The sequence below is a fragment of the Ostrea edulis genome, chromosome 2, assembly GCF_947568905.1.
Source record: "Ostrea edulis chromosome 2, xbOstEdul1.1, whole genome shotgun sequence".
In the NCBI taxonomy this organism is placed as follows: Eukaryota; Metazoa; Mollusca; class Bivalvia; order Ostreida; family Ostreidae; genus Ostrea; species Ostrea edulis.
In genome coordinates this window covers 15718793-15735165 of record NC_079165.1, presented here as the reverse complement: position 1 = coordinate 15735165, position 16373 = coordinate 15718793, and the positions used below count along the sequence as shown (strand labels likewise).

General features: G+C 33.4%; 1 protein-coding gene across 4 annotated transcripts in view; it reads left to right on the top strand.

Moving 5' to 3' along the window:
• The first annotated feature begins 695 nt into the window (after nucleotides 1-695).
• LOC125679647 (hemicentin-1-like) overlaps nucleotides 696-16373 on the top strand; it is an 80767-nt gene continuing 65089 nt past the window's right edge. For all 4 annotated transcript variants that reach the window (XM_056156191.1, XM_056156192.1, XM_056156189.1 and 1 more), the window contains exons 1-2: nucleotides 696-763; nucleotides 9097-9180. In XM_056156191.1, coding sequence (XP_056012166.1) covers nucleotides 697-763; nucleotides 9097-9180 — 151 coding nt within the window. In that variant the 5' untranslated portion in view covers nucleotide 696. The remainder of the gene's footprint in view (nucleotides 764-9096; nucleotides 9181-16373) is intronic.

The following is a 16373-nucleotide window of genomic DNA, read 5'->3' as shown; positions in this document are numbered from 1 at the left end:
GTATTATAACATTAACTGTATTATAACATTGAGTGTGTTATAACATTAACTGTATTATAACATTAACTGTGTTATAACATTAACTGTATTGTAACATTAACTGTATTATAACATTAACTGTGTTATAACATTAACTGTATTATAACATTAACTGTATTATAACATTAATTGTATTATAACTTTAATTGTACTATAACATTAACTGTATTATAACATTAACTGTATTATAACATTAACTGTATTATGACATTAACTGTATTATAACATTAACTGTGTTATAACATTAACTGTATTATAACATTAACTGTATTATAACATTAACTGTGTTATAACATTAACTGTATTATAACATTAACTGTATTATAACATTAACTGTATAGTAATGTAAGGGGTTTGGTGATTATAGATTTATTTTAATGTTTGTTCCATTGTAACTTTATTAATATTGTAATGTGGAATTCATTTGCTCCAAGATGATACATTTGGTTAAGATGCAAATAAAAACTACGATGCAACAATATTCTGTATTTCAGTTTCTTTTATATAAACTTTCGTCACGTAATACATGAAGAAAATAACATCACTGTGCTATTTCTGTAGTGATATATTTCAAGGAACATCAAGCATCGCTCGTTATCTACATTTATAAACAAGCATTTACTTCCTCATCCTACACTTCGCCTATAACACACAAAGATGGAGGAGAGAAGACATCCCTACTTTGTGTTGTTCGTCTTTCATCTAGCAATAGCATTTGTTCAAGGTAAGGGTCAGGGTTAGAACAGAGGTAAGAAGATAGTACATGTATTTAAGATAACTTTAGTAATTCAATCCTTCCTTGTTTGTAGTACATCATGTTTACAGACTGTTTAAAACAACAAGTACTCGTGCAATATTTTATGATTTTATACAGAACAATCAATCATATTCAGCTCACCTTGACGACTTTCTTCTAAATAAGCTCACTTTGTCATAGTTATAATAGACAGTGTAATTCCTTTTATTCATTTCATACTAAACAATGAGATTCACTTTATCTCACCTTGGCGAATTTATACTAATAATTCAATTTTACTTGTAACACGCAATTTCATTATTCAATTTGCCTTTATCAACATTCTGTTTATCGTATCAACAAAGTTGTCATTTAATCCTGCTATGAAAGGTGAATATAACGAACAGTAATCTATCTCAAAAGTCCTTTTAGATATACAAAATAAAGAGTTGGGCAAACACGGACCCTTTGGTGTACCAAAGACGGCATCAGGTGCCTTAGAGGAGTAAGCATCACCTATCAACCGGTCACACCTGTCAAGAGCCCAATATCTTGATCAGGTAAACGGAGTTATCCGTAGTCAAAATTAGAGGGTCAAGAACGGCCTAACAATCGGTATGAAACAAGTCAGACAGCATGCTTGATTGTATATTGTTTAACGTCCCTCTCGATAATTTTTCGCTCTCATGAAGACTTCTAGACAGCATGTGACCCAATGATAGGTTGTATTGGTAAACTATATTGTTATAACTATATGACGTTCTAAGAATGATGGCACAATATTTTTGACTGTTCATGTTCCATTTTGTTGCTACCGCAATATTGTTCCGCGTCATACAAAATTCATATCACCGTAGGTGTTGTACGAAAAATATCACAGGCCTAAAGTGCTGAGCATAGGCCTAAATTTTGCAACCATTCACCGGCAATGATGGCGTCTCTATATCAGTGAATGATTCTCAAGCGGGACGTTGAACAATATACAAGTAATCATGCTAGAAGTTTTAGAGGTTAATTTTTGTATATAGTCATACCCATTACCTTAGGAACGTTACATCAAGGGTGTAAAGTACAGTTTCCGATTGTGACGTATTTCCGGGGACTGAAAAATGCAATGTCTGTAGCGGATGTTACAAATTTAATTTGATCCCATTCATCAGTAAATATAGATGTGGGGTCTACCATATCACTTGACTAGAGCATAGGTTTGCCGGTAAATCATTTGCAGAACAATGGAGGAAACTGCATATCGTCCACTTCTGCTTCATACTTAGATATTTTATTGAAAGTAGACATTAACGGCAAACTAACAACTCAACTGTATGACAAACGGGATGATTTCAGCTTCTCCATCGTCAACTTCCCACATGTATGTAGCAATATTCCATTATCACCTGCAAATGGTGTTTATATATCTCAACTGATTCGATATGCAAGAGCTTGTTCTGGGTATAGTCAGTTTTTAAATCGAGGTAAGCTACTGACAAACAAGTTGATGGTACAGGGATTTCAACAGTCTCGATTGAAGTAAGCATTTCGCAAATTCTATGATCGTTATAACGATCTAGTTCGTCAATACAACCTCGCATTGGGTCAAATGCTGTCTGACGTGTTTCATACCGATTGTTAAGCCGTTCTTGGCACACTGATTTTGACTGCGGATAACTCCGTTTACCTGATCAGGATATAGGGCTCACGGCGGGTGTGACCGGTCAACAAGGGATGCTTACTCCTCCTAGGCACCTGACCCCACTCCTGGTGTGTCCATGGGTCCGTTTTTGCCCAACTATATATTTTGTATTGCTTATAGGAGTCATGAGATTGATCACTGTTCGTTATCTTCGTCTTTCATATGTAGATTGTGACCTGACGTCATTTCATCCATTTTTGAACAAGAATAATATCTAAGCTGTTGCAAAAGAAACAACAAATATGAACGATTAAAGCCTCCTCCTTCAACCCACAAAATGCGATAAATAAAACACCACCTTGTATAATTCGTAAAGCAACAGGTGGACAGTAGATTACGCAAACATGCTTGGTTAATATGTGCAATATTAGGTCTGCAATCCAATTACTGTGTTTAAGAATTGAAATTAAGAAAGCATGCTTATCAAGATAACCATTAAAAACCCCTGCTAAGGAATAAATGTCAGTTTTTAAAATGCATGAAATGGGTTGATTTACACCAGCATATTTCATGAAGAACAATATTCTTTATATTTACAGCCTAATTTCACTTCCGTCAGAATTCACAGTCGTTGAAATAGACGTACTATTTTTAGTAAGCTTCATACATTTAGGCACATTGTTCACCACTGTAGCGCATTCATGGGGAAATGGCTATCATTACAATTTGCAAAGATATCAAAGTCAAACTATTGGAAATGTAGATATGAGTCAACAAAATCAACGTACTGTATTTATCAAGATTATCATGCGCATTGCAAACAACTATTAGCATTGAAAGTGTCAATATCAATCAATCAATAGAATGAATCTGAAAAGAGAGGGTTTTGACTCAGTAAACTTCCTTTTGGTCTGATAGTTTGCGTCTGTTTCCCGGTTTCTGCACAATGAAAACAATATGCTCGTACATTTTTTTATATTGAAATAGAAAGACCATTAAGGAGTTAGAAGCCCCATAGTTGGAAAGGAAAGCCTCTGCAAACGTCAGTTAAAGCCGATTGCATCGGATTATTCTCAGCATTTTTGAATGATACAAGTATGATTGTGGTTGAAGTTCATATGATATCGCAAAACTATACAATGTAATCAGATTGAAATATCACTTACACAAAATAGGAACAAGGAAAATATATTTTCGAGGCTCAAAAAAATAATATTAGCAACATAGTTTGACTGGTTTTTTGAGTTTGTTTGAAATTCTTTGGCTCAAAGAATATATCCTGCTTTTCAATGAAAAATCCATATAATTTTTTGCAAATTTGAGTGATCAGATATAAAGTAATTACTGTTTTTGCCTACTAGACAATGTGATTTATCCATGTTTCGCACAAGATGTATGTTTTGTTTTCAAATATATGCACGTCTACTTGAATAATGGACAATCAGCGGAAGGGATACACGTTACATTGTAAGTGCCTCGTTGGTTTTGAAAGTCAAAGACTTGAGTTTTTCCTGAGTTTGCTCATGACTGAATATTAAATCTAACTACACCATTTGTGTGCGGATTATCAAGCGTTTCTAAATATATATATTTATTATATAGCTAATAAATAGTCTAATATAACATCTGCGTAAAATCTAGAGAATGTTAGCGTTCAATATCCTGAGAATTTATTGAACGCTAACTTTGCATTGCGTAAATTGTATGCGCCCGAAACATTCCGAGTATGAGCGTTCAATATTGACGTTACCGTAACGACGTAAACAAGCCAAAATGGCAGACGACGGTCCTCCGAATCTGACAGAGCCATTATTTGATATTTACTTAAGCAAAATGTTTTACTGTACATAAATTATGATGTCCCCATTTACAAAATCAGTTTGCTTCATGCATTAATGACGGATTAAATATTGAACAGTTAAGAAATGCATGCTGTTATTGCACACTGCCAATATTGATGAATTCTCGTCTATTTTGGAGTAGTTTGAGTTAAAAGGATATAATTTAACAACTAAATACTTTAACTATATAATAAAAGGGTTATTGAACTTATATAGGTGAATATTGGCACCCGTTGGCTGTCAAAATGCACTCGCAAGCTCGTGCATTTTCACAGCCAACTCGTGACAATATTCACCAATATAAGTTCAATAACCCTATAATATTAGCTAAACTCAATGCAAAAATATATTCTAACTAAACAGGTGTCAAATCCCAGAGCATATTTGTATACGTAATGAAAAGGTGAAGATAATGAACAGCGAATGAATGAATTTGAAAGCAGAATATACGTCTGTAAAAAGATGTTTCAAAATATATTTGTGTGGCCCTTTAGTAATATTTCTCCTCTTATACCAAATATAAGGTAAATGACAAAGATAAGTTCGTAAATTATTCCCAACCCAGAAATATCATTAGGATATCAATAGTGTTAAACCTCCATATTAACTAGTAACCAAGCCCTGGCCTCATTATGACGTTTTATTCCAAGTTAAGTACGTGTAAACTCTTCCAAGTGGTTGGATATCATTTATAGAACCTACTAAATCATCGGTAAGGACAGCAACATCATTGTTAATGAGAAAATCAGAAAAATATATAGTTGGAGGGAAGAGCACCCCAACTGTTCACCAAGGATATACAATGTCATGGTTTATTTCTGTCATTGAGTAGCATTCATATAATGACTACACCACCCATGTACACATTTTGTCCCGATATTTGTTGAATTAAGGGAACTATTCTATGAAATACTCACCCACAGAGCGATTTCCACACAACAAAAGAAAACAGCATTCCATCAACACCAAACCCACTGATTTTGGAACCCGGTGCCTGTGGTCAAATATTGTCCTAGATGCTCTTTTAAATAGAGATTTAAATTATCTCCCTCTAATCAAGAGCTATCAAATGACCTATTATATGACACTCCTTACCTTGCACCGTCACATACACCGATGGTTATGACTTCGTTAATACTTTGTATGTTACCGAAAATACAAACTGGTAGTTAGGCCTTCTAGATTTAGAATGTTTATTTTACATTTATTTGAGAAGTGTTCACTACTGTTGAAAAGTCGTCAGCCGAATTCAAAATGTAAAAAATTTGATAGCAGGTTATTGACTTCACATCGTGAGGTATCCCTGCCTTCGGTGGGTTGGCGGATACGAACTTACATGCACAGTCTTTTTCACTGCAAAACGACCTCAGAATTGACATATTCAGTCAATAACCTAAAAATTCTAGATCATATTGTTTATCTTATACTATTGTAATGCGATGTTTATTTCAGAGCCACGTATTGCTGTCAGGATTAAAACCATATTTCACTCGCTGTTCAGCGGAAAACCCACAGAGAACATCACATGTAATCTGATTGTGGTGTACAATTGAACAGCAGTTACCGATGGTTTAATAAAAGTTTAAATTTAAAGCAATATACGGGACATATCTTGACGTTGGATAAATCCGTCACAAGAAATATTATTTTTCAATGCTTTGTTGAATCAAACTTGTATAAAACTCATTATAACTTCAGTTATGAATGTGATCAAAGGTGATAATACGAATTTTCCAGAGTTACCGATTCTAAAGCACTTTTCTTTATTATAGATTACATATTTTTGGTGACTTATTAATATTAACAGGATGCCTCCATCTCTCTTGAAATCAAAATGTCTTTCTCCTGCCTACTAATGTACATACTAGATTTTAGTCCTTTTGCATTTGGCCCTCGCAAATACAAATTAAAGGTCAATTTAGCCGAATGTAAATCAACGTATGTTTGTATATTGATTATATATATAGTATTTGGATTGACTTCTAGAACACATACATGTTGGATTTAGCGGTCTTCACTAAAGAAGATAAATGTTGAATGATTCACAACAAGAAATATGGTTTCAATTAAAAGTATAGGAATAAATCCTTATCGAAGTTAGCTCCCGGGCGTTTGAGCAAAATTTCGCAGGATGCTACAACGAAGTATTTGCTAGTTCGATACTGATCCCATTGGTGCAAACATATCACACTTCTATTACTGATCTCTATCCAGTTGAAAAAAAAATTGTGCCAATTCAAATTTTGAAAGGGTTTTGCAGAGACTATATATTGTGGTGAAGGGATTGATTAATCAAAAAGTTTTAAATCTGCATGATATTACAGTTTCTGGTTCATCTAATCTATCTTCTATTCTTATACTCCTATACGTGTATTTAATTTATGATACAAGTAGTTGAAACTTGGAACTAGATCAAATGTTGTAAATGGTTAATTTGGTTGATATTTTTTCAAACAGAACACTGATTCTTAAAAGAGTTGAATTTGATTTATTCGAGATTTTGTATAAAAATTCAGTATTTTCGCCAATAATTTATTTAAAAATTTGGTCTCTAACCCTCATTTTATTAAGTTCCATTTTCAATTTTAAGACAAGACTTTGAAAACTATATGAAGTTTTAGAAATTGACATTACTCCTAATATGTCCGTAAACTCTCAAATCATGATTTTTTTCATAACTCAAGTACAAAGACGTCATTATCTATTTTCATTCCTTTTAGTAAACCTTTCTTATTATCTGCATTGTTAGAAGACATGGTTATGTATCTATTTTATGTAATGATTGAATTGTGTTGACACCAACAGACAAATCAAGTTTAATTGAATACATTTATGAAACATGTGAAAGAGCATTTTACCCAATGATAGGTTTAGTCTAGGATTAGTCTAAAGAACATCATTATTTTAATATATTTTTTACCTGCTCTTCGGAGAAATTAGCTTCTCAAAAAGGGGGATCTTAATTGTTGATGTGAGTCTATCTCAAGACCTCATATCAATAATCTAATCACCAGTATTCATTTCTACAGTATTTATTGTGTTGTTGATAACGCATTTTTATAACAAAAACAGAATTTGAAAAGAAATGCATTGTAATAAATTATTTTCGAGCCAACCAAATTGTGCAAATATTCCTCATAAATTTGTTAGGAATCGCTACTTTTATGCAAATAAGCTGATACTAAAAAATAGATGCGGGATCGGACAATTTTAGGATGATATTTTGACTTTTAACACATATGAAGAAACTATTAAACAACAACAAAATTCTTGTCTTGCGACTATCCTTTTGGTATTTTGCATGGTTTTTTGGCGGATTCACTCTTTAGATGATGTTACATGCAATGATGCGGTGTTCCCTCCTGTATGTTATATACATTCATCCAACGAAAAAGAAAAAATCATTCATTCAATAATTAAACACCTAACCTGTAGAAATGTCAGTAGTTTATCTCTGCTGTCGATATTTTTTTTAAATTCATTTTTGGAATGGAGGGAATTAAAATTACAAAATTTGACGTAGTTAAAGATGTAACCCAATTTGGTATTCCCCCCCCCTAATACTTGACTGATTGTAAAAATAAAATAAGAAATTTAATGAGCCGAATTTTTGTTATCAGAGTGACTGCGAAACGCCATATTTAGCGTACATTTGGTCAAATCATCTTTTTGAGTCTTAAATTCATGTTGATTTTGTAACTCTGTGACATTAACTTACATGAGTATATACATTGTATGACAAGCAATATTTCTGGTGTTAATAAAACTCTTATAGGCCTTCATCTTATTTTTACTCAATTTTGACTTTAAAAAAATCCTTTGGAGGCTGCAAAGAGATCATTTCAATCTCACTACCTTCAAAATAAGCCTGATTGTTTATGTTGATATTCAAAGCTGGATGACCCGATCTTCATGTATTATATTTTGTACATGATTACTTTAAAGCAGATTAATTACTTTATAAAGTTATTAACTTTCCCTTAATTACATGATCGAAAATATCTGCATGTAAAAGCAACCAGTGATAATGTTATTTAAAAAGTAAATATTGTGTGGTACATATATAAATCATCCGGTAAACCTCGGGCCTTTCACCCAAAACACGTGTTTTCGGTGTAAGGCCCGAGGTGTTCCAGATAACGCATAAATTATACAGTGTTAGACGTCTATAAATAGACCCACGCGCCTCAGGGAATCCCAACATGATGTATTAACTCATACACAACTGTCTAGTTTAATGCTGAAAGAGCGTAAAACAACGAATTACTAAGAGGTATTTGATATTTTTATTTCCATTAAACTTATGGCACGGTACTGTTGTAACAAAATACACAGCTTTACACAGATAAGACCACAGTTTGAACTGGTCACGTGACTGTCACTTGAAATGGCAGAGTGATGCAGTTATTTGTAAACATCGCTCTAAAATCAAATAAGTTTGGTTAAAACAGGTGGAATCATGTATGACATGTCATACAGCCTCATAACTACATACGTGCGATGATTTAATAGCGTTTTTACGAGATGAAAAAAAATGTTGTAATTCGGACCATATAGCTTTAATATGTTTGAAGTAAAATATAATAATAAACAAAATTGAGGAAAATGAATGAGTGGATATTTAGGGACAACTATCAGTACTTATGTAGCTAACTTAAAACTAGACGAAATGGAAAGTAAAAGAAAGTATTTACGAGAATGAATATTGTTCTTTATATTCATGGTTTTCATTCACCTTGATTTAAAATTTGATACCGGTAACATATTCCTGCTTTGAATGATAAAAAACCCTTTTCATTGAAATGCCTTAAATACTCTTTATTCCACTATCTTTGATTTTTGTTCTGCAGGATATAATCTAACTCCAACTGCAGTTATCCCGAGTTCAAATGGTGATTCCATGATGGATATTAATCCTACCAAAGTGACCGGTTGTGAGTATGAAACACTGTCGTATCTTTCTTCAACTAATGCTCTCTTTGTAAATGAAACTAAATGTATGACATTTGTTTACAACTTTAAATATCAAAATACGCTTGATCGAATTGTTGAAACCGTCTTTCGTGGAGAAAGAAATAGCGAAAAATTATTAAGCTTATGAAAATGGAACATTTCTGTCAAATTTGCTTTAAGGTATAAAAATGACAGTTCGGTGACTACATATCTATTGTTCAACTAAAACTGAATAACGAAGTGATTTTAAGAATGATAAATCGAAAATATGTAGAGCTCCGCAGCGTTTTTGATTCACTACAGGAGGGTAAGCATCAAAAGATTGCACGGACACCTCGATCGCCAGATTAGGTAGATAAGGTATATACAAGGACTAGTAACTAAATGTCCATCAATTTCTAGCAGCCAATATGAAGCTTAATTTCCCCTGATTGACACGGGTTCACAGACCAGGTAAATTTGAACGCGGTGCTTATTTTCTCGGTCTTTAAAGCTTGTTACGTTTTGTCTATTAACAATAATAACTTTCACTAATATGTCGATTCGATATATTCCTGTGAGCTCGAAATAAAAGATACCACATACTCGTCAACATCTGCTGCATACTTAGATATTTTATTGAAAGTAGACAATAACGGCAAACTGACAACTCAACTGTATGACAAACGCGATGATTTCAGTTTCTCCATCGTTAACTTCCCATATTAATGTAGCAATATTCCATGATCACCTGTATATGGTGTTTATATCCCTGAACTGATTCGATACGCAAGAGCTTGTTCTGTATTGTCAGTTGTTAAATCGAGGTAAGCTACTGACAAACAAGTTGATGATACAGGGGTTTCAACAATCTCAAATGAAGTCAGCATTTCTTAACTTTTATGGTCGTTATAACGATCTAGTTCGTCAATACAACTGATCATTGGGTCAAATGCTGTCTGATGTGTTTCATACCGATTGTTATGCCGTTCTTGGCACACTGATTTTGACTGCGGATAATTCCGTTTACCTGATCAGGATATAGGGCTCACGGCGGGTGTGATCGGTCGACAGGAAATGCTTACTCCTCCTAGAAACCTGATCCCACCTCTGGTGTGCCCAGGGGTCCGTGTTTACCCAACTATTTATTTTGTATCGATTAAAGGAGTTATGAGATTGATCACTGTTCGTTATCTTCACCTTTCACATCCAAAAGAAATCTGTAATTACTATACCAATAATGACGGATGCCTGACGTTTGTCCGCGATTCATGGTGGTGGGAGGACCCTATTGTTTTAGCTCATTTGATTGGTCAAAATATAAAGTCACAAACTTCTGTGGGTCGGTATATTGTCAAACTAGGGAATTATTTCCTGATGTATATTTGTTCCATGATACTTTATAGTTATGCTCAAATGTGAATATTATTGGTCAATATCAATCAAAGAATACTTAATTTACTTGCATTCATTATCAATCAATAGCACATTTTCTAGTTACTTTCGGAACATCGTCCCCCCCCCTTATATTTAGTTATCTCTAGGGATTTCCGGTTTTAGAAACTCAATTTAATGGCAAATTTTAAAATGATGGAAAAAACTGTTTCAATCATTTTCCCATGGAAAGTGACATATCTATAGTTCTTTCTTTTCGGATCGAGGGGTATCTTGTTCCCTTTGTAGAAAAATCATGATTTAGTTAGTGTAGAGTTGTGCGAGCTGAAGCTAGAGGTAATTTCTACTTCTGAATTTGTCTATAGAATTTCGGTCTGGTATAATAATATAATAATAATAAAGCCTTTATTTATCCAGGATTACATATTTAGCGATAACGCTAGTTTTCAATATGGTCCTGCATATAACATACATACAGACATATATTAGTAAAATAAACACATATTCAAAGACGTAGAATATATATAAACTTAAGAAATAATTATGAATGTAAGATAAATAGGAACAAAATGAAGCTTAAAAAGTATGGTGATAATCTCTAAGATAATTTCTCTTAAAACACACAACATTTGTTGAGTTTCTTATATTTTGACTCAAGGCATTCCTTAATGTGCTTCCTGAAATACTGAAAGATCTTCTATAATATTCTGTTTTTGCCCTGGGTATATACAATATATTTGAATTAGAATTTCGCAGCAGGGTTAAGGTGTCCCGAGTAAAGTTAAAATAATCATCATAAAATGTACCTCGGTGCACTTCATACTATATGACGTCACAATATAAAAGTACGTCACGACGTACAGGTCTATAGTTGTATCGCGGGGAAAATGTCATAATATTTTCTCGCTATTTATTGCCGTTATCTAGTGTTCAAACTGTATGTGTTTTAATATGTTTGTTAGATGATCACCCCCCCCCCCCTAAATTTCTTCAATAATATATAAGTCTCATATACAGTGGAGCCTCGTTAATCCGGACACTTTGGTTCCCAGCAAAATCGTCCGGATAAATGAAGCGTCCGGATAATTGAATCGCATATTTTCTAGCTTTGCATAAGTAGCCAATATGTAGGCACTTTATTGATGCATAGTGAATTAAACGCATTCCATCATTGGATTTAACCATTTGCATTAGTAAATAAATTATGATAATGTTAACATTTACATGTATTTCAAAGCACGAAAATTTAATGTACGTGTTCAGTGTATTTGCCTGTGTTTACACTGTACATACATATGATCCCTAAAAAAAAAGATGCAAAACTGTGTACCGTATGCACTAAAACAAATAATGAAGCACTTTGTGTAACTATAAGTAATTAAATCATTAGTAACTAACATAATCATTTACATTTCATCACACTTTTACTTCTTAAAGAGGCCGGTAACTTCCATCTGTCACGGTTCACGGGTTCAGCGGTCTGTTAAAACAATCTTCATCGTCCAAAGTTGATTATTTCGTGATTATCATGTCAGTTGACAACATTCTTTAACCAAAATTCAATCTGCCAGACTTTATATTTCTTATTCTATAATTATCCAAGACAATATCAGAAGAACAAAATCATTTAAGCTCGTAATATCAAAACCTACTACTGCTTTGATTTAGTCACGCGCACCTATTATTTTCATGATGCGATAATAACGGAACAAAACTCGGGTGAAATTAACATTACAGGTACGTACAGAATTTAATTGTCATTTTCCTTAAAATGGTAATTTTCTCACTTCTACGAAGAGTTTAAAATTTCGAAAGCAATAAAGCTCTACAACATCGTAACAAGAATCAATCGTACACACGTACATTCTACATGAGTGACATTCTAAACGTTAAAAAATCATACTATATATACATGTGCATGAACATACATGTATATTTCACGCCAATCAACAGAATAAAATCCAGAATCTAGAAGTATAATCTACATACACTCTTTAGATTTGAATAAGCCGATATCAATTTACGAATCAGTACAACTGATACGTGTAGCAGTTAAAAAAATTATCATTACGGCATGATGTTTAATTTATTAATACTATTAGGGTATTGATCAAGACTATAAAATAATATGCTACAGATTTATTTACAAAATTCAACACTACACGCAATGAAGATATTATGTGCGAAAATTGACAATACAATGTCTCGATCAGCACGTGCTATCTAACGGACTTATCATCACACACCACCTAATTGGAGGGAGGTGTTGACAGGGTACAGGTAATCGCTTCAATTAGACAGTTTGGCTTGTTTTCTTTATAATTTACACCTTGCTAAAATTGTCCGACACAGACCTTCCCTAAACCAAATTACCGTCCGGATTAACGGTACAATTTTCAATTCATTATAACGTTTTGTAGTAAAAAGTGACCGTCCGGATCCGGAACGCGAATTTCCGGATTAATGATGCAAAATAATGTATAAAAATTCCGTTCCATAGAAAAATCGTCCGGAAGGTGAAGCGTCCGGATTAATGGCGTCCGGATTACCGATGCTCCACTGTATTTATATATAATATGTGAACGAAAGACTGTAAAGTAAATTTTACATCACTTTGTGACCTTGATATCGCCCCCGATGTGTATAGTCATTTAGAATAAAGAAAACCAACGCATGTACATATCGACTCGTTGCAGGTGAAAGATGATGACATTTTATTTCGACCTAGGCATATTCAGAAAGGTAACTAGTTGAAGATTTAGGATTTTGATACGGAAGGTACAATACTTTGCCTTGTTTAGATACGATATGGATGTGAATGTGGAAAATGCCCAACATTTGAGTTGAGATTATGGAAATTGCTATATTTGAGAGGATATTGTACCTATCCGTATCACTCTTTAAATTTACCATATTAATGTCGACATATCAAGCCCAAGCTCCAAATGATTTGAGTGCATCTTTCACCTGGAACGAGGTGATAAACAACTAAAAGTCTAGCGGATAAAAATAGCTCTACGTCACATGTATGACGACGTAATAGGTAAGCAAAGGATTTCCCTACGTGATACGATGTTTGTTAATGTATTGACAAACGATTTTTACTAAAAATATGCGACGCTTGAAAGAATTTTACTTTTATATGAATATGCTGTTATTGTTTGTTATTTTACTCGGGACACCTTAATCCCGCTGTGTTCTAGTTTGCCTCTGACTGACTTTTGATACATATTCAAAAACATTTAAATAATCTGGCATTAAACCATGTAAAACTTTATACACAAGAATTACTTTTCTATAGACAAAGTAATCTGATAGAGGCAACCAGTTAAGTTCTGTAAACATGACATTAGATGGTGTTTCAAAATTTCTGATGTTAAGAATTACCCTTGCAGCTCGTTTTTGCAATATAAAAAGCTTATTCACATTTTCAGCATTTCTTGGATTGCTCCATATAGTACAACAATATGTAAAATGTGGAAAAATCATAGTATTAAAAATCTTCAGCAGCACATCGTTTGACATAAAATATCTTATTCTTCTTAAAATGTCAATTCTCATGGAAATCTTGTTCATAAGTGATTTTATATGACTTTTCCAGGACAAAGTTTCATCAGTAATAATACCAAGTAATTTTGACTCCTGAACACATTTTATGACATGGTTATTTATCACTAAATTTGATTTTCGATACTTTGATATTTTTTGTGCCGATCCAATAAGCATACATTGAATTTTAGACAGGTTTAGGCTTAATTTATTTTCCTTAATCCACATTATATTGCGCTGAAGAACTTCACACATCTTTTACTCAATATTTTCCACTGATGTACTGTTACATCTTGTGAAGTATCATCTGCATACATATTTACATGAGAATGTTTCAGTGCTTGTGGATAGTCATTAATTTACATGTACAGGATAAAAAACAATGGGCCTAAAATAGAGTCTTGCGGAACTCAAATGGTTGCATTTTTTTCATCCGATGAATTGCCTTTCCAAATAACTCTCTGTGTGCGATTTGTTAGATATGATTTAAACCATTCAAAAGTATCATTGCATATGCCAAATGACTTGAGTTTGTGTAATAAAACCTTGTGATTGACAGTGTCAAATGCTTTCCGTAAGTCTATAAAAGTACACCAGTAAGTTTACCTTTATCAATATTTTTAAGCTATCTATCTACTAGAGAAATAAGAGTACTTTCACATGAGTGTTTTGGTCTAAAACCAGACTGACAATCTGTAATTAGAGAATTTACTGATAAATACTCATAAAATGAATTAAAAACATGCCTTTCTAAAATGTTGCTAACACAGGGTAAAATGGGTACAGGCCGATAATTATTAACTAGACATTCATCCCCTGATTTAAAAAGTGGTATAACACGTGCCCTTTTCCAGTCATCTGCACAAGTACATGAAGATATAGAATAGTTGAAAATATATGCAAGAATATCACATACACTGTTTGATGAAAGTTTTAGAAGTTTGACAGAGATACCATCCAAACCTGTTGCCTTTGATGCAGACATACATGTTATCTCATTTTCAATAAATTCTGCAGTTATACCTGGTATTGTATAAGAAGTTTTAGGTATTTGTTCTTCAACAGTAGGTAAAGTGTCATCAACATGTTTTCCTAGCTCATGACCAATGTTACAAAAGTAATTGTTAAAACATTCGGCAATATCCTCTGTATCTTTAACAATCACGTTATTGTCCTTCAGAAATGTACAGTTTGTATTCGTTTTCTTGGATGGTAAGAATTCGCTAAGTTTGTCCCACTTGTCCTTGGGCTTGTTTTCTGCCTGGGAAATTACTTCCTCAACAAATGCATGTTTTGCCTGGTAAAATGTGATTCGATCCAGTGATATTGAACCAATCGTCCAGTAAGTACAAGAACTTGGGAAACACTACGTCATTGGTGAATTTAGTTGGGGAGGCTGTCCAAAACACATACACCCCTCCTTCGCACAAATGTAAGAAATAAGGCGATTAAAAACTGACTTGTCATCCAAAATGGCTTGATATTTTATTAGAAGTATTTCCTTCACTCCCCCTCCCCATTTGGAAATCCTGGATCCGCCACTGATCATTCATCTGAATACAAAATCATTAAAAGCGAAAAAAATCGGGATTAAATATAGTAATTCCATCACATGGAATAAGTGTCTCAATTCTCAGTCAGACGTTCAAATTTGCGATATCTATTACTTACCCACAGTAACCTGTATACAGTCTTACAAGAACGAAAATGGTTTCAGATTATTCACTTCGAGCTATATTAAAAGTGTGCAAATGTCATAAATACTCAGAATAGTTACCATTAAATCAGACTGCATTCCGGTAACGAGACAGAAATCAAATCCTTACAATCTATGGGTGCCGGTACACCAGTCGGGACAAATTGTGGCTGGAGGTTGTACGTGTAGTGTGCAAGCTTTTCTGTTGTTTGAAATTTGGTGCCAATTTTGTGATATTTAATTATATAAGAAACTGATTATATTAATGCTTAGTAAATATATATGGCAAAAGTGTCGCACTATGTCATAGTTTAGTCCCATTGTGGTATCATGTCATTCAATCAACAACATATATTTGATTTTTCATGTTTTTGTCTTTTCTATATTACAATTGTTCATTTCCCAACAGCTGTATAAATTGTAAAACTTGTGATATACTGATCACTAGAAATTCATTTTATAGTAATCTCACTGAACGTAGTTTCTGTTCCACACTTTTGATAATTTGACTTATCAATCGTCTAATGTTGTCTACGCTATTTGAGTGTAATTTAT